The 19,566-nt window shown below is 39.9% G+C and overlaps 1 protein-coding gene across 5 annotated transcripts in view; it reads right to left on the bottom strand.

Annotated features, from left to right (window-relative positions):
• NKAIN3 (sodium/potassium transporting ATPase interacting 3) overlaps positions 1–19,566 on the bottom strand; it is a 353,633-nt gene that overhangs the window by 19,013 nt on the left and 315,054 nt on the right. For all 5 annotated transcript variants that reach the window (XR_008974503.1, XM_057426133.1, XM_057426132.1 and 2 more), the window contains one exon: positions 7,061–7,121. Coding sequence is in view for 4 of the 5 variants with exons in the window: in XM_057426133.1 (XP_057282116.1) it covers positions 7,061–7,121 (61 nt within the window). In the remaining variant the exon portion in view is untranslated. The remainder of the gene's footprint in view (positions 1–7,060; positions 7,122–19,566) is intronic.

Genomic DNA, 19,566 nt, shown 5'->3' with positions numbered 1-19,566 from the left:
AGAAGAGGCCACAAAGATGATCAGAGGGCTGGAGCACTTCCGTGAAGACAGGCTGAGAGTGCTCACATTATTCAGCCTGGAGAAGAGAAGGCTCCAGGGGGACCTCAGAGCAGCCTTCCAATGCCTAAAGGGGGGCTATAAGAAATCTGGAGAGGATTTTTGCCAAGGGCATGTAGTGATAAGGGGGAATGGCTTTAAGCTGAAAGAGGGGAGATTTAGATTAGCCGTTTGGAAGAAATTCTTCACTGTGTGGGTGGTGAGGCCCTGGCACAGGTTGCCCAGGGAAGTTGTGGCTGCCCCATCGCTGGCAGTGTTCAAGGCCAGGCTGGACGGGGCTTTGAGCAGCCTGGTCTAGTGGAAGCTACCCCTGCCCATGGCAGGGGACTTAGAACTAGATGAACTTTAAGGTTCCTTCCAATTCAAACCATTCTATGATTCTATGATCCCATTGTTTAATGAATTAACACTTACAGAACACATTCTTGTTATGGATCCATTGTTCTGTGCCTAGCAGTACATATAGTCTATGCCTTCGAAAATAACTGATTCTGTTGTTTTACAAAAACTGGTATGTCAAAATTCTGGGCTTTTGGGTTGCTTGTCCAGATAATCAGAAAGATGCAAACTGCTTTTCAAGCCTTCCAAAAGTACTGATAGTCATATCCATTTTACAGAAATGCCGGAGCCCGGAAAATGCTGTCAACCTGGCAGCTACAGTGCTGTTTCAGTGCCAGGCAGATAAACTTGCAATTTTAAAAGTCTGTGTCAAGTGTATTCATCCCTTGGTCAGTAAAAACACATTTCATTTCAATATCTCAAGTCATTATGGCCTAGAGGTGAGAGCTGTGAGTGTTAAAGCCTAGGGATGATCTGTGCTGCTGGCTGTGGTGTGGCAAGTTTCATAAGTTCTCATTTTCAGTGAGGTAATTTAGGGTAGTCGTTGTCTGGGGATGTTTGATTCTTGTATTGCCCAACAGAAGTGTAGTGCAGTATCCTCCTTCTCGGTCATCCTTAATATTAATCATTTTATGACAAAAATTCTCTTTTCTAGAAAGTAAATACACTCAACCATATGGACAATTGCAATGGATGCAAAGATAGTAGTAGTGGGTTCTCAAAAACTTCTTAGTTAAGCAAACTTGTATATTTACATATGAAAGTAACCACACATGCAAACATATATAGGTCAGTTGCTAATTATTAGTTATTGCTAGTTCTTCATTCATTTTGAAAAAAAATTGCATATTTATAAGATATTTACCATTGCTGGACCGACTACTATTTGTAACTACAAATGCTAAATTAAATGTGAGGAAAAAATTCTTTCTCTCGTTTGATTACTGCCAACAGATGCTCAATGGTGTGTATAAATGTAATGACATATGTTAGATAAAGCAATGTAGTAGTTTTCCAGTGGTGGTAATAATGTGTCTTGTGCGACTTAATATTTGTAAAATGATGGCCTATGGAGATTCCTATTCATACCACAGTATGGGGAAACTCTTCCTTTTTAAGAGCAGATTCATCTTCCCCTCTGTTTTGAACATACAGCTGAGTTCTAAATACATCTAGCATAAGGGAGAGAAAAATACATAATTTTTTGTTTATTAATTTTGTCCTGTGGTTTCATTTAGGGAATAAAGCTTTCCCTCATCGTGAACGGAAGCCCTTTCCTTTATTTTTGCTCATGCACAAAAGAGGTTTGAGCTTCCTCGGACTGACCTTTTGGTGTTTCAGTCTTGTTTGTATAATAAATGTTGAAATCACAGTTGAGGTTTTGTGGCAAATATTCCCCTCTGATTTCACTGTTTTTTCTTTATGCAATTTGTATGCAACCCAGCTTGCACTCCACAAATTCACATACAGTACAGAATTATCACTTCTGGCACCTATGACATGTGTCAATGTCATATTTATGAAGTAGTATACAGCAGCAATAGTGCTATAAGCCATTTCTCAAAAAGCTGAGAAACTATTTAGAAATTTAATAATGATTTTAACAATGCATTTTGCCTAGGCTCCAGACCCTGCTTTATTAAAACCATTCAGGAACTCTGACAAGGTGGCAACAAGCTTCTGAGTTCATTTTTAGGAGAAAATGATTCACAAACAGGATAGTGACAGTCTTTAATGATTACAGATTTCACATATTCTGTTCCTTCAAAAGGGCTTATATAGATTGATAGATCTACAAAGAAAGAAATGAAAAAATGAAGAGAAGAGATATAAATAGACTTTTTCATTAGGATGAATGATGGCAGGTATTAACCCCACTACGGCAGTGTGCCTTCTACATGTCTTCTTTTTCATTCCTTTTGACCTGCTATCAGCTTCCTTCTAAGTAAAAGTTAACTACAGGCTGAAATGTAGGTAAGGTGAGCAATAGATAGAAATAAATGTTTCCTCAAGCATTATTACTGTTCAGGAAAGTGTCCATCAGCCAAAATGTCAGGCTCAAAATCCATTTAAGCACTGCACAGAGGCTAAACAGGCAGCTATTATTAATTTTTAAGTCTGCCTGATGGGTTTCAGACCAAGAACTGGGGTTAACTTGGTGCACTGAATATTGCAGAGTACTTTTAATTAGGGAGGCTTTGACTCTCAGATGGCTGAGGATTTATTCTGTGCAAACTAATGCAAAAATATGATAGAATAGCTGCATCTACTTAAGAAAAGAATCTGGTGCATCATATTAAAATGCATAAAGTTGCTCTTTCATTACAGTTTCTTGGACTTTTATCCTAATGTAATCCCTGTCTACTTTTAACCTGTTTTGAAGCACCACTGTACTTCTTTCTTAAAGGTTTCTTCATTATTCTGCAAGTTAGCAATGTGAATTTTTCCAGAATAAGTCCTGTTTTCTTTAGCTAATTACCAAATGAAACCATTTTCCCACTTTGCCTTACACAGACATTTCTTCATTTAAAACATATTTGTGGGATTGCTATGAATGAGTTAACATTTGTCTTCAATGTATGTATCTATAAGCATAGAGGACTCTAAAAAACAAATGGGCATTTTGACATAAATTAGCAGAAATTGAGACACTAAAGGGCTATTTAGTTGCTTTTGGTAGGATTCAGGATCTTAGAAGGGAATAGAAAAAGTAACAAATCAGAGATTATTCTGGTTGCAGAATCTCCTAGCTGTATCTATGTGGCTGCTATGACCAACTTCCAGCGCATCGCTCTTGCCCCTGCCCCAGGTCATCCTTCCCTAACTAAAAAAATCTATTCACACAAGAGTCTAGAAGATTAAATGTAAAGGTACAAGTGAAAATGGGAAACTTGCCCATTCCTAATGAAGGACATTGAGCTAAATTACACCACACTTTCCAAGATTGAGACGATTTCCGCTTGGAACAAAAGTTACTGCTCTGAAAGGCCAGCAGAAATTAAATATGGATGCCTAACTTCTTTGTGGATGGGCACTGGGTTAGGATTACTGTAGCATTCGATGTGTTTTACTGGTTAATAAATGTCAGCTGTTCTCCATTCTCAGTGATTAAATTTCCATTGGTATCATTCCCTTGGACCTGTTGGAGCAAATCCAGAAGAGGCCATGAAGATGATCAGAGGGCTGCAGCACCTGTCCTGTGAAGAAAGGCTGAGAGTATTGGGGTTTTTAATCCTGGAGAAGAAAAAGCTCCGAGGAGACCTTAGGGAACCCTCCAAGTACCTTGAGGGAGCCTACAAGAAATATACAGAGGGACTGCTTCCAAGAGCATGTAGGGACAGGACAAGGGAGAAGGGCTTTAAACTTAAAGAGAGTAGATTTAGACTGGTTGTTTGGAAGAAATTTTTCACTGTGAGGGTGGTAAGACACCGGCACAGGTTGCCCAGAGAAGCTGTGACTGCCCCATTCCTGGCATTGTTCAAGGCCAGGTTGGGTGGGGCTTTGAGCAACCTGGTCTAGTGGAAAGGTGTCCCTGCACATGGCAGGGGGATTGGCAACCCAAGCCATTCTATGATTCTGTGATCATGTGTCCGAAGACTCTCAAAAGACAGAAAGGTAGGCTTGCAGTCAGAGGAAAGTGGATCAGGCGTTGCACATCAAAGACAGACCTTACACCAACTCTTCTAAAGTAAATGCATTTTCTAAGTGGAAAAGGCCCTTAACTTGACAATGACCTTCTTACGAGGCCCTGAATATAAACCACATATGCTCCTTAGCAGATCACTGCGTTTTCCATAAACATGTTGCATTTTTGCTGGGAGCTTTGTCTTTCACACATGCATAAAACACAGATGTGTAAAGTGCGCTATACAGGACTAACCAAAGCCAACACAAGCATATTACGATATGCAAAAAGTAAAGCGTCTGTCTTCCCAGGTACACATATATCTGTGTTTATATGTGGGTATGCATGTACACACACTGTTAGTCTTCGAAAGACACTGTAGTTCCAAATAATTTAATAGAGTCTCTGCTCCAGAAGTTTAGTCTGTAACTGTGACTGTCTCATAAGAGAAGTTTCCAGATACGTATGAAGCCCTAGCTACTGCCATGACTCACCACAGTCAGACAGAACAGAACTGTCTCTGGATTTCACTGACCAAAGTCTCTGTTCGTACATCCCAAATTATACAGCTGTCTTGCTACCATGCTATCCTCTGCTGTTATCCTGTGTTACCAGTTCCCAACTGTCAATTCCCAGTTTTCAAGGAAGCATTGGCTTGGCTTTTCCTCCTCCTCAAGACTTACATTTCAAGTTGCTTTTCCAAGTATTCACATTTCTCCTTTACAACACCAATCTTTGTCCAGGCTCCTTGCACCTTTTCACAGTACAGTATGTGCGCTGTGCTTATGACTCCTTCCCATTTGATCTGAGAATCCCTTCGATATATTTTCTTCTTATTAGAAATCTAAATGTAAGTGTTAAAATAGATTTCACACGAACGTCTGTTGCATTATGATGGAGAACCAAACCTTGTACAGTTTGTAACAACAGAAAAGTATTTTGTTTATGGCCCTTCACACTGTTTTCAATCAGAAAGTATGGTTTACCGTCACAGTCATGAATTACTTGAATTATGCTTTCAAGAAGATTTTTGTGATATTATCAAATGCTTTCCTACAAACGGAATTGTTTCTACTATATTCATTTCACCTACTAGTGCCATTCTGTTAAAAAGTGAAACAACGATGTTAAGATTTATGAATAAAAGTTTATGAATAAATATTTGGTTGTTTATTATTAATCCTATAGCCATAAACTAGTATTGGCATTTGTTCTTTTTTTTTTTCTATTGGTAGATATTTTACTGCTTCTCTCCTCATATATGAGAGGAAGTATCTGACATAATCACATATTGTGGAGACCAGTAACAAGTGGCATCCCTCAGGTATCAGTGTTGGGACCGGTCTTGTTTAACATCTTCGTCGCTGACATGGACAGTGGGATTGAATGCGCCCTCAGCAAGTTTGCCGATGACACCAAGCTGTGTGGTTCAGTTGATATCCTGGAGGGAAGGAATGACATCCAGAGGGACCTCGACACGCTTGTGAGGTGGGCTGATGCCAACCTCATGAAGTTTAACCATGGCAAGTGCAAGGTCCTACACCTGGGTCAGAGCAATCCCAGGCACAGCTATAGGTTGGGCAGAGAAGAGATTCAGAGCAGCCCTGCAGAGAAGGACTTGGGGGTGCTGGTTGATGAGAAAATGAACATGGGCCAGTAGTGTGCGCTCACAGCCCAGAAAGCCAACCGTATCCTGGGCTGCATCAAAAGGAGCGTGACCAGCAGGTCGAAGGAGGTGATCCTGCCCTTTTACTCTGCTCTTGTGAGACCTCACCTGGAGTATTGTGTGCAGTTCTGGTGTCCTCAACATAAAAAGGACATGGAACTGTTGGAACAAGTCCAGAGGAGGGCCACGAGGATGATCGGGGAACTGGAGCACCTCCCGTACCAAGACAGGCTGAGGAAGTTGGGGCTGTTCAGCCTGGAGAAGAGAAGGCTGCGTGGAGACCTCATAGCAGCCTTCCAGTATCTGAAGGGGGCCTATAGGGATGCTGGGGAGGGACTCTTCATTAGAGACTGTAGTGATAGGACAAGGGGTAATGGGTTCAAACTTAAACAGGGGAAGTTTAGGTTGGATATAAGGAGGAAATTCTTTCCTGTAAGGGTGGTGAGGCACTGGAATGGGTCCATCCCTGGCAGTGTTCAAGGAGAGGTTGGACGAGGCCTTGGGTGATATGATTTAGCATAAGGTGTCCCAGCCCACTGCAGGGGGGTTGGAACTAGATGATCTTAAGGTCCTTTCCAACCCGAACTATTCTATGATTCTATGAGTCTATGATTGTCCCTTTCATATAGATTTTTTTTTGTATTCGTTCCTCATTGCTCGTCCAGCATCTTTCTATCTTCACTACTGCTTTTACCAATTGCTATGGTAGTCATGTGGTTATGGTGAACTTGTTAGGTAATTCTTTCAACCTTTTTTCATACAGCATCCTACCAGTTTTTCAGTATATTTGTCTTTTTCCAGTGCCAAGTCAATGACTTCTGGTATATATTTTTTTAAAGGTATGCACACACTCCTTAAACAATATGGGTAGTTATATAACGGCTTTATCAATAAAGGCAGATTAAGAGTATGGGCTCACCATTTTACATGCATGTTCTAGTTACATTAAGGTTTGGACAGGTCTGTCTATTCATCAGATACTGCACACTGTAAATGGCTTGATCTGTCATCTCTATTAGGTTTATTGCTGATAAAGCTGTCATTTGGAAAAACAGACTAACTGGCTTCAGGCGTTTAGATTCAAATTTAAATGTACCTACATAAAGTCTTACATGAACATATAAATGCAATGTGGATTTTCAGCAGTGTGACTGGCTCATGCAAGTGGTTCGCAGATCTCTAGAAGTAAGTTTAAGAAGTACAATCCTGACAGCTATATAAGGTGAGACTATGTAAACAAGTATGTCTTTGGGCACAATTAGTTGTGCACATGAATGCCAGATTTTGCCAGTTTTCAAACTGTTCTTCACCTTGGTAGTTAATGCAAGACTAAGTCTCATCTCAGAGATGGAGAGGTATGTATCTGTACTTACAGCTGTCTTCCTCCTCCATGAAAATACTGATCACGTAACAGGCATACACAAATCCAATCAGCTGTAAGAAAGAAGAGGAAAAGTAATCATTAGATTACATTGAACACTTATTATGCCTTTAGTTCAATGGTGTATAAATGCAGGTACCACACTAAATTTTAAAAGATTAATTTCCTGTGTTTATGTGTAAATTTCACTGCAAATGGTCACAAACAGATAAATTAAAAAGACTTTCTCTCTTTTGCTCATGTTGCCTTATATTTTAAAATCTTTCCCAGTCCCACTGAGATCAGTATTGATGAACACTACTATTGCATAATACTGATGGAATCCACTTGGACCTTGATGATCAGCTATTGTTTACATTCCTTTGTTTTCCAGTACCTCTGTTCTCACATGACTTCGACCAAATGAACGTGGGTCCCAAGCACCTTGTTTATGTGTTGTGTTGCATAAAGTGTCCCAGTGAAGAACTGGTCAACAAAAGCTTAATTTGATATGTGAAGTGTCATATTTGAGCTCATCAGTGTCAGAAGATACCTTATCAGAAGGGTCCCTCAGTAAATTACATTAACTATGCAAGAAATGAGCAGACTCATTTCCCCAAAGGACAACACGAGTAAAATCACGCCATTATTTCAACTGCATCTTTCACAAAACCATCCTCCTCCACCCAGATCTGTGTCACTTGTGCCACTGAGAGGAAGGGATTAAGATCTTTAGGATCAGGAATAGAAACTGCTCATTTGCTTTCCATATAGACAAAATGTTTTCTTACAACTACTGCCAAAGAAGAAGAAAATCCCACCGGGCAAGGAAATGATTAAACTGCATTGCCCAGACATGTCCATGCCTGAGAAAATATTGTTTGTGCAGCTGTACACAATTTGTGCTATCTGAAAACCTTGAAAAGCCTGTTCATGAGAGATTTCTAAATTAACCCAGAGATTAGTTTTAAGAAAACTCCCCTTTCTCTGGTCAATTCGAAAAATCTAATTAAAATGGCTCTTCTAAGGGTGTCATGGATCAGCCATTTGAGAAAGAGGTAATTTAATAGTATCTAGACAGGTATAAGCTCCTTCAGAAGCACAAAAATAATTCCAACCTGCTTTCTGGTTGGGCTGCACAAGAAGCTTTACAAGCAGCTCCAAGCACCTCTTGGCAGACAAAAAGCTTGTCCACACAAGGGAATTCAGGGAAGTTAAGATGAATTAACTAAAGCTGTGAAATCAATGCACATAAGATAGAGTACATTAAATCCCTGTGTGGCCTTTCCCATTCAGAAATAAAGTGGCCTTAGTTCACTGCAGCTTAATCCTCCTCTAAGGGATTAATCTTCCCCATGGAGATTTAAGCTACAGTATGCTAAAGCTGAATTAGTTGTGAATGAGACCTGTCATAGTGCTGCAGCACAGTCCTGTTGGAGCTTCCTTTATAGGACATTAACCTCAGTGATGTTTCAGGAAAGAGAGTATGACCCAGTGTCCCTGTTGCTCTGAGCAGACTGCAGTATTGGCAGATTTCTTGGGTTTTTTGGGTCCAGTTTACTGGGACGGTATTGCCATAGCCTCTGTCAGGTGGACACCACTTTGATGTAGCAATGCTCTGAGCCAGCTAGATGCAAACTAGCTGTGCCTGAGCATCCATGGCCCTCTGTATTCAGTGTCATGGTAACTGCAGACAATGGGACCAGAAGCCACAGTGGGGCTGGGGTGCTCAGTGAGAGCCCACGTTTACCTGCTGAAGACTGTGGGTGGGTAAGAGGAGTCCAGCTTCTTGCTATTAATGAAATTGGGATCCTGTGGTTCTCCTGGCCTGCACCTCCAGAATCAGCTCTGCTTACAGATTTCTTGACAGATTAAGCACATTTTTTTCCCTAAACTTCACAGTTTAGAACACCATTCAGGCATTGCAACTGAAGGAATATGATGTAAAGGCTTCCAAGGAGGTGGCTGGTCTCTTCTCCCAAGTAACAAGTGATAGGAGAAGAGGAAATAGCCTCAAGCTGCGCCAGGGGACATTTAGATTGGATATTAGGAAAAATATCTTCACTGAAAGGGTAGTTGGGCATTGGAATAGGCTTCCTGGGCAGTGGTGGAATCACCATCCCTGGAAGTGTTCAAAAACAGTGTAGATGCCCTCAGTGACGTGGTTTAGTGGTGGACTTGGCAGTCCTGGGGTAAAGGTTGGGCTTGATGAGCTTAAAGGTCTTTTGCAACCTAGTTGCTCCTATGATCCTATGATAAAGCAATAGTACTTGAGGTGTATTTCTTGTGCAATCTGAACATTACATATAGGTTATAAAATCATTGCATTAGTGCCTCACAAACGTCAGAAAACAGGTGACTTTTCATGAGGGAATGTTGCCTGTTTCTTTACAGTATTTCCTGTTCACTATTCACATTGTGCAGTTGGACTGTGTAAGTAACTCAGATATCTTTCTTTTCCCTAAACATGACTGAAATACTTTGAAGAATAAAACTGCTGAGTAAAAAATGAACATGATAAAAATGAACCGTATTACAGCTTGTGAGTTAAATAATTGTGAAGGAAGATCAAATATTTTGAATTATTTACCATTTTCCAATTTCTTTGTGTATTTCTTTTTTTATTATAATTAGTAGTATTCTGCATTAAATTAAATTTACTTTTATGAATGCAATTCCTTTTTTTGAAGATACGTGTGTACTCCATATCCATGCGTATTATATAAAGCATCAGTTCACAAGGGCTTCCAGCAAATTTTCGCACATGTATAAGATGTTGGACAGGTGGATAAAGCAGAGAAAGAGACTTTCACTCTAATGTGTAACAAAGACAGGGGAAAACACCCTAAATGATCTTTCCTCCAAAAAAAGTATGGGGCATGGCAAGCCTGATTGTTTTAGCAGTCCTAACAGTTTACACCTTGCTCTTTCAGTAGATCTTGTCTTTAGATTGAATCTTTGAAATGCACTTTATCTAGTCTATGACCTTGCAAAATCAGCATCCTCTCTCTGCTTCTCAGTATTTCTTTATATTTCTCAGTATTATTAGATAAATAGTCCTCAGTCAGATAGAAATCACTGCCGTCTGTTATGTTTATGGCATGTACTTGCTTAAAATACACCATCTTCCCCAATTTGTTTAGTTATTAATATCAGGGGGAATAAAAATATATATTCACCCTCTCGAATTTCATGGTCTTCTCAGGGTAAAAAGAAAGATCAGGTTCACGCTGGGAGGTATCACAATCCACAATACCCCAAGAATATCTTTCTGTAATTAAATGTCAGAATGCACATTTCTGAAAGAATAAATTAAACAGGAGGGGAAAGAGCCCTTTACCACCAATTGTCAGGCATTGCTTTTCAGAGATTTTCAGCAATATTTGGTTTGTAACTAACATACTAGTAATTATAGTTGGGTAACTGATACCTACGGTACAATTAACATGCAGTGATAAATTGGGAATATACCCTTCTACAGATGAGACCCATTTCCAGATTCTTAAATGAGTTACAGCCACCACAGTGTGAATATTCTTAGAAATGAATTAATTAAAATCTTTTATTTTGCTTCATTGATAGACACACTAATAAAATATTTATTCCAACAAATGACTTTTGCTATCTTGATTAACCCAGCTACTGTTTAATTAATAACATTATGCTCATGCGAACCCATCTAGCCATCATGTTAATTGCCAATTTGCAGTGAGCTGACTGATATGTACTGCTCAGTTTCTTGATATTGGAAATGTTGACTCTTGGCCTGGCACCAAGTGATAGACTTAAATGTGCGTTCCCTGATAACTAAAGAAAATGTGATACAAATGAGCTGGAAGATACTTAATTTGCTCATCTTGAGTTTCAGTAATCATTCAAAGGGAATGATAAAGTGGTTGGAACAGGATACCCGAAGCATCAAAGGTCAACAGCACCTGAAAGTATAAATGGCAGCCTCTGTCTTAACGCAGAGAGCAATTTAGATGCCAAGCTCGACTTGTCTTGACAATGTTGAGTTTCAAGGCATGGAAACCTTTAGGGATCCCTGCACTGCACAGGGGAATCCCCATCTTGCCTGCAGAGCACAGCCCAGTAACCTGTCTCAGAAAACACCTGTCAGCGTTATTCTGCAGAAAATCAAGTGAGAAACTGAAGGAAGAGGTTGTTGTCCCCTGCGTTCATCCAGCTACGCAGCTGTTACAGTACATACCTTGCTCTTGAGAGAATAAGCAATACATAAAATACTCAGATATTTCATAGAATCACTGAATGGTTTGGGTTGAAAGGGACCTTTAAAGACCACCTCATCCAAGCCCTGTGCACCTCATCCTGTGCCATGTGCAGGAACATCTTTCACTAGATAAGATTGCTCAAGCCCCATCCAGCCTGACTTTGAACACTTCTAGGATGGAGCATCCACAAGTGTCCTGGGTAACCTGTTCCAGTGCACAATCTCAAATCTACCCTTTCAGTTTAAAACCATTGCCCCTTGTCTTCTCACTATAGACCATGGTAAAATGTCTCTCTCTGTCTTCTTTATACATATATATAAAAATATACATGTATTTATATAAAGCTCCCTTTATATATTGAAAGGCCACAATAAATTCTCCCTGCAGCTAAATAACCCCAGTTCTCTCAGCCTTCAGATCATTGTCATGGCTCTCCTCCAGACCTGCTCAAGCAGATCAGTACCTTTCTTGTGCTGGGGACTGCACAGCTGGATGCAGTACTCTAGGTGGAGTCTCACAAGAGTGGAGTACAGGAGGAAAATCTCCTCAGCTTGCTGGCCACACTTCTGATGCAGCCCAGGATATTGGCTTTCCGACTTTTGCTGGCTCATGTACGGTTTTTCATCCACCAGGATCCCCAGGTCATTCTCCACAGCACTGCTCTGAATACCTTCATCCACCAGCCTGTACTAATATTAAGGATTGCCCTGAGTCATGTGAAAGATCTTGCACTTGGCCTTATTGAACTTAATGAGGTTCACACGGGCTCATTCCTTGAGCCTGCCAAGGTTCTTTTGGGTGACATCTCTTCCCTTTAGCATATCAACTACACTACTCAGTTTGGTGTCATCAGCAAACTTGCTGAGGGTGCACTCAGTCCTGCTATGTCATTAAGTTAGTTATGAAAAACCACTGGTTCCAGTATGGATCACTGAGGGACACCACTTGTTACTAGTTTCTGTTTGGACATAACTCTTTGGACACAGCCCTCCAGTATTTTCAGAACCACCAGTGTTTTCATACCAAACCCATTATTTCTTCAATAACTAGCTGGTAAGTATTGCTCTCATTCTCCAAATCATAACAATGAGCAGGCTTAGGGTAGTGGGGAACAACCGTCACCTAGGCTAAACTGGCAGAAGTGTCAATGTGGAGTGCGCAAAGGGGTTTCTTATTAGTGAAACATGGGTACATTTATATGATGCTATTATCAAGGCTTTTGATGCATAACTTATTCTCTGCTGATAGCCTTAGGTAGAAATGAAGTAGTACTCTGTTATTTTTCTCCGGTGCAGGCAGTATAGTCTCTGGACGACCTAAATGCTTTATTCTAACTAAAATCTCTAGGCTTAAGCTATGGACATCTGCATGAAATATAAATGCCTAGTTTAATATAAGTTAAATTAGGTTATATAATTGTCCATCATTAAACTGTAAGAAACTGTGAAAACATGTAAGAAATTAAAAAACTAATCAGCTGAGCACATATATACTGTCACATATAATTGTTTTAATAAATTAATATTGCTAGAATATATCCTATTAAAAATAAGACCAAAATGAGTGTAAAATATATATTTACTTGCAATTTAATGTTATCAGTCAATGTGGATTAACCTTTCTTTAAGAAAACAAGGACAAATGCAAAATAAAATTAGAAGTGATTATTTAAATCAAGGGTATTTTCTGAAGACTAAAATATTTTTGATTAAAATTGATGAATCAGATAACTGATTCAAATCTTTCTGCTTGACTTTTTCATCATCAGCTGTGGCCTTTATATATACTCTCACAGTATGTAATTACTTTCAGTTCTACTGGTTCAGAGACCTGAATGTATACCGGATATTTAAGATTACATGAAGCACTGCCCTAGGCTATCAGGTTCATCTTCAAGATTAGGCGTACAATAGGACACTTAACACTGTTAAGCTACTAGGAAGTGTTTTGTAGAGATCTCATTACAAAAACATAGGACCATCCAAATAAACTAAATAGATGTTCAGCAGTCGGGGCTCCCAGAGGATGTATGTGACGCTACCAGGTAAACTAGATTTGGAAGATTCCTCCAGTCAAAAAGATAACACAGCTGTGCTTCACGTCTTTCCTTGTGCATACCCAGTCCACCCAGATTGTCATTTCAATGAATATAGCCTTTTTCTTGACTTTTATTTTGCTCATGACAGCTAAAGAACATTATTTCCCAAGTATCTCTGTAGTACTTCAGAAGTAGAACTTGGCAAACACCCTAACAAAAGGGTGAAACACGGGTAGTTCATCTTCTAAGCAACCTACTTGCCTCTAACAGTCTTAATACTCTGCAAAGAAGACTGTAAAGCCCTTTGCTTCCATTAAAGACTAGAAGAAATTTAAATCAGAATGGGATATATGTAAGAGAAATAGGATCTGTGAGTATATATGAACCAGCAAGAAGACAGAAATACAGCTAAAATTATCAAGCACAGAGAAAGTATAACTCCACGTATTACAAGACAATGACAAAAGAAACAGGATCAAGAGTAACAGTAGTATACAGTTGTAGCATAATACCACCCATTCACTATAACTGCATGATTATATACTATATACTATTGTATCTAATTATCCAATTATGTCACTGTATGGAATTATGCACTATAACTGCTTGATTATATACACTTTATTAGAAATATGTTGTAAAATTATATAATCATAGACAATTTAAAAATTGAATTAGAGTCTCAAAGGTTCTTGTTTTCTAGAACTATATGATGAAATGCACAACATTTTACAGTGGTAGCAGTAGGACCCTTAATCTTAAGATACTTAGAAATCTAAAAACAATAAAAGCGACAAACAACTGGAAAAAATGTCTGGAAAACATAGCAGGATATGGTAGCAGCAACGTCTGAAGTACACTGCGTGGTCTAAAGACTTTTTGTCTGTTTTTCCTTCATCTTTCAAAAATCTATTGTATTTGACTTGTATAAAATTCAGCCTTTAAGGGCTCTGTCTACCAATTATTTCATCAACACTACCTACAGCCAGTCTGATCCAGCTGTGCCATTTACAGCTATAGTGGAGAGGTACCAGAGACCGTGATTCTGATAGGCCTTAAAATGTGTTAAGCACTGCAAAAGCGGGTGACAGGAGCTTACAGGTACTTTTGCTTTATGTTGGTTGTGGAGAAACAAATGAGCAGAGATATTAAAATAAATGTCTATCCCTAAAATCCATAGAGGTTGCTATTGGCTAATACTTCAGGAGATGATAATGCCTCTTGAATGCCATCTATGTAGCACTGGGAGGGGAGAAAAGCATGCTGGAAAAGACTATACCTGTTAGCTACCTATGCTTTTTCAAGTCCTACCCTGTATCTGCTGTTCTCAAATCCTGGATTCCCTGGTGTCCCTTCATCTTTAAATTAAAAATTGTATTTGACAATCCTATTTTCCAAGGCCAAGATCAAAACAATTGTTGCCTGCACTCAGTTTGGGATTTTGTCTCTCCAGCAGCATAAACATATATTACCCTATCGCCCAGTTGCCCAAAAAGACTTTACCAGTTAAGTGGGAGACTGGCGTTATGTTGCCAAGGTGTGTCCCAGCTTTGTTAGGATTGAGAAAAACAAGTAAGAACATCATGTATACTCACTCCCCCTCTCCAGAAAAAAAAATGGATAAGCAAGCAAGACTTTCTCTAGATCTAGTTTTCCTCCAGTGTGTAAAGAAAATAAAAGTTGTCTTACAAATGGGCTCAAAGTTCTCCTATTTACCTTAATGACTAATTCACTTCTGAGCTGAATAATAGGCAGCGAGAAAATCCTTTACATCTAATTTCACAGTAAGCAGACAGAAGGATTGCCTGCTTTCATTTCTGTAAACTTGACATTGTGCTATTTAGTGTCACATTTTCTAAGCAGCTACTTTTATTTGCTTTTACTTGTCAGTGTTAAGGACAATTTCAGAGCTACCTGCAGATGACACAACATTTCACATCTTTGGGTACAGCAAAGAAATTCAGGTTGATGGTGTCTTGTAACGTAAAGTTTTTCTTCAAGGTGTACATCAGGTAATGACTTCACCTCCACTAAGTTGTATGTACCACTTAGGAAGCTGGCAATGAAATCAGAAGAAAGAATGAAAGAAATGTCTGCCAGTGACTAGAGGCAATGCAAATCTCTTTGGCATGTGACAAGGTACTTGGAAAGGTTTCTGAATCCCAGTGAAAATGATTTTGTATGCAGGAGGTACCAAATTAAATTACTTTCAGAACAGCAGAATATAGCAAATCTTGGCCATTTTTTAGGCCAGTACTCCTTTTAATTCTTCCACTGCTTAGAATGCAATTATAAAAATGTCCTTTGACAAAGGATAATGTTTCTTTTGTTATTAGATCAGAAGGCACATAATGAGAGTATTATTTCCATTTACTTATGGCAATAGACATAGAAAATGCATTTTAATTCCAACAATGCATTTAAATCTGTGAGAATTACTTATTTTCTACAAAACTATTTCTTTCCCTCCATGCACATTGTAAACAGCAAATGCATGAAATTATTATGTCATCAGGACACGGAAATACAAATAACAGTTTCAAGATTTCAGTGGGGTGACAGTGAGTGTAAGAATAGAATTACTAGTCTGATCTCCACTATTCTCTAACCTCCCATATAGATGTTTCCTAAATACCTAGATAATAATAGCTAAGATAAGACTGAACAAATTATTATTCTAGCTTCTGTTAATCCCTAAACATGGTTTGAAAATTGTATCAAAAAAAAAAAAAGCAAAGCTTTCACTAATAACAATTATCTCAGAGAATACCTCAGGGAAAAACAGAACAACAAAAAGCAACCCACAGATAAAACTTAAGCCATCATGCTAACTCACGTTAGGAAATGTGCTATGATCTAATAAACTGCAAAGTAAGATTTAGTCTCTACCCATACCAGGATGCGCATATTAGCCCCACTAGTGGAACCCTCGGAGAGGATTTTCAGGAGTGGTAGACAAAGAAATCCAACTCAGAAATAAGCTCCAAAGCCTGAAAGACACGCACCAGCTTAGACCTGGCAATGATTAAATCACAGGGAAAAAAAAAGCCTTGAATAATAACCAAGAAACAGTTAAAATTCACAAGGGTGGAAAAATTCATGTAATGCAGCATGGATGAGCACAGATAGTCTGAAAACTTTTCTTATAATCAAGTCTGCAGAGGGAGCTGGAAAAGCAGCATACAATATGTCTCTCTGTGGATCTCAATTCCTAATTATTTTTGGACATTGGATAGCTGAATTTTCTTTTTCTACTAATACTTTTTTCATACAGACAAGAGCAATCAGGCAAAAAATAATAAATTTGATTTTTTTCTTGGATGGGCAAATATACACTGGAAATTCTTATAATCTTATCTTCCTTAGAGGACCACAGATGATGTCTCTCTATTCTTGGCAAAGAAAGTGTGTCTTTACCTATAAGAAGGTATGAAAAGACATGACAAGTTAAGAACAGGTGAACAGACAATTCATTTTCAAAATGGTAGTTGAAACAAATCACATCTATGTTCACCAGGCTTTGATACTGTTTTGCCTTTTTGTGAGTGTTTGTTGAAATACTACAGTAGTGTACCACAAGTAGAAGAGGTGAAGACAAGAATTCTTGCTTATCACTTTATTTTTCCTAATCAATTTCCATGTAATTGGATACTTAGCAGATGATCTACCACATGTGTGCTTTCACTTGTATATGAATTTGTTGTATTCAAACCACATAGCAAATGACTTGATTTTGAGCCACAGTTGAGTTGGTTTTGCTCTTTGGAAGAAACAATGCTATAATCATAAATGTGGCTGGATTTTTGTGTTTGGCATGTAACATAGCAGCCTCTTCACAGAACTGTAACGTCTAAAACTGTGCAGCACAAAGAACCCTGCAATAGCAATGCAGATCATTTTGAAAAACCTTTGTTTAAGAGTTGGATTTCTATTATGGATATCCTTCACACTGTAGTTCTTCCTACTGTGGATAATATCATTTAATTCCTTCAATCTGCTACCTGAATGCACAGATGGAGGTACATAAACACACATACACACCCACACACACATCCTTATAATGCTTTGTGGAGTGGTCTGTGGTGATATGTGAGAAACAAGACTACCATAAAAGCAGCAATGTTATCAGTTTGCTCGGAATTCCTAGTTAAACTGTGTGCTAAAAGGCTTTTGTGCTGGATTCCCACTGGGCAGAAAAGCTATCAAGAATTGCAGTGAAGCTTTGCTTTCTATCAGTGCCTAATGAATTTCAGAAGCTGCCTCCCCAGTCATATCTGACCCAGTGTGATCTCATAACACATCTGCCTAGCACAGTTTATTTGCTTGCAATATATGGTCCCAGTATGTATATTGCAGCTTTGCGTCCTATTAACTCCAGTTTCTTACCAACGCTTTTTACTTGTCTCTGCATCCCACTGCTCCCTTTACCCTCATCTGGGTCTAATTCTGCAGCCTGAAGCCCAGGGTGCACCCAAAATCATTATTTCTTTTCCAAGGAGCCTAAACTCAGGCTGCAATCAGGCAGCACGCAAATACACAAGCTACGCTGGAGACATTCTAGAAAGGATACGGTCTCCCACTGTCAGTGCAATACCAGTATAAGTATCCCTATCTGGCTGGGGAGTATGCCCCCACATGCTGGGTGTATGGGTGGCAGCAAATGCATATATGGACCCAGAGCCAACTTTCAGAACGTTTTACAAATGGGAGGCAGATTTGGCTCTAACTCCTACCTTGAGGCTACTGCTGCAAAGAAATGCAAATGTAGCAAGAGAGAGCACCTGAAAAAATCAATGGCAAAAGGATCCAATTCTGATTTGAATTTGCTGCACTGATTATACAATCATAGAATCATAGAATAGTTAGGGTTGGAAAGAACCTTGGAAAGGATCATCAAGTTCCAACCCCCCTGCCATGGGCAGGGACACCTCACACTAAACAATGTCAAGCAAGTCTCCATCCAACCTGCCTTGAACACTGCCAGGGATGGAGCATTCACAGCTTCCTTGGGCAACCCATTCCAGTGCCTCACCACCCTTACAGTAAAGAATTTCCTCCTTATATCCAATCTAAACTTCCCTTCTTTAAATTTTAACCCGTTACCCCTTGTCCTATCACTACAGTCCCTAATGAAAAGTCCCTCCTCAGCATCCCTATAGGCCCCCTTCAGATACTGGAAGGCTGCTATGAGGTCTCCACTCAGCCTTCTCTTCTCCAGGCTGAACAGCCCTGACTTTCTCAGCCTGTCTTTGTACGGGAGGTGCTCCAGTCCCCTGATCATCCTCGTGGCCCTCCTCTGGACTTGTTCCAACAGTTCCATGTCCTTTTTATGTTGAGGACACCAGAACTGCACACAATACTCCAAGTGAGGTCTCACAAGAGCAGAGTAAAGGGGCAGGATCACCTCCTTCGACCTGCTGGTCATGCTCCTTTAGATGCAGCCTAGGATATGGTTGGCTTTCTGTGCTGCGAGCGCACACTGAAGACAGCTCATGTTCATTTTCTCGTCAACCAGCACCCCCAAGTCCTTCTCCACAGGGCTGCTCTGAATCTCTTCTCTGCCCAACCTGTAGCTGTGCCTGGGATTGCTCTGACCCAGGTGTAGGACCTTGCACTTGCCATGATTAAACTTCATGAGGTTGGCACCAGCCCACCTCACAAGCGTGTCAAGGTCCCTCTGGATGGCATTCCTTCCCTCCAGCGTATCAACTGAACCACACAGCTTGGTGTCATCGGCAAACTTGCTGAGGGCGCACTCAATCCCACTGTCCATGTCAGCAACTAAGATGTTAAACAAGACCGGTCCCAACACCGATCCCTGAGGGACACCACTCGTTCCTGGTTTCCTGCCAGACATTGAGCCATTGACCACAACTCTTTGCGTGCGGCCATCCAGCCAGTTCTTTATCCACCAAGTGGTCCATCCATCAAATTGATGTCTCTCCAATTTAGAGACAAGGATTTTGTGTGGGACAGTGTCGAACGCTTTACACAAGTCCAGGTAGATGACATCAACTGCTCTACCCCTGTCCATCAGTTCTGTAGCCCCATCATAGAAGGCCACCAAATTGGTCAGACAGGATTTCCCCTTAGTGAAGCCATGCTGGCTGTCACCAAGCACCTTGTTGTTTTTCATGTGCCTTAGCATGCCTTCCAGGAGAATCTGCTCTAAGATTTTGCCAGGCACAGAGGTGAGACTGACTGGTCTGTAGTTCCCTGGGTGATCCATTTTCCCCTTCTTGAAAATGG

This window comes from Pezoporus wallicus, unplaced genomic scaffold, assembly GCF_028554395.1.
Source record: "Pezoporus wallicus isolate ANWC-B61680 ecotype Strahan unplaced genomic scaffold, APGP_CSIRO_Pwel_v1 contig_4131, whole genome shotgun sequence".
NCBI lineage: Eukaryota > Metazoa > Chordata > Aves > Psittaciformes > Psittacidae > Pezoporus > Pezoporus wallicus.
The sequence above is the reverse complement of the archived record's forward strand: the minus strand, read 5'-3'. Positions and strand labels throughout refer to the sequence as shown.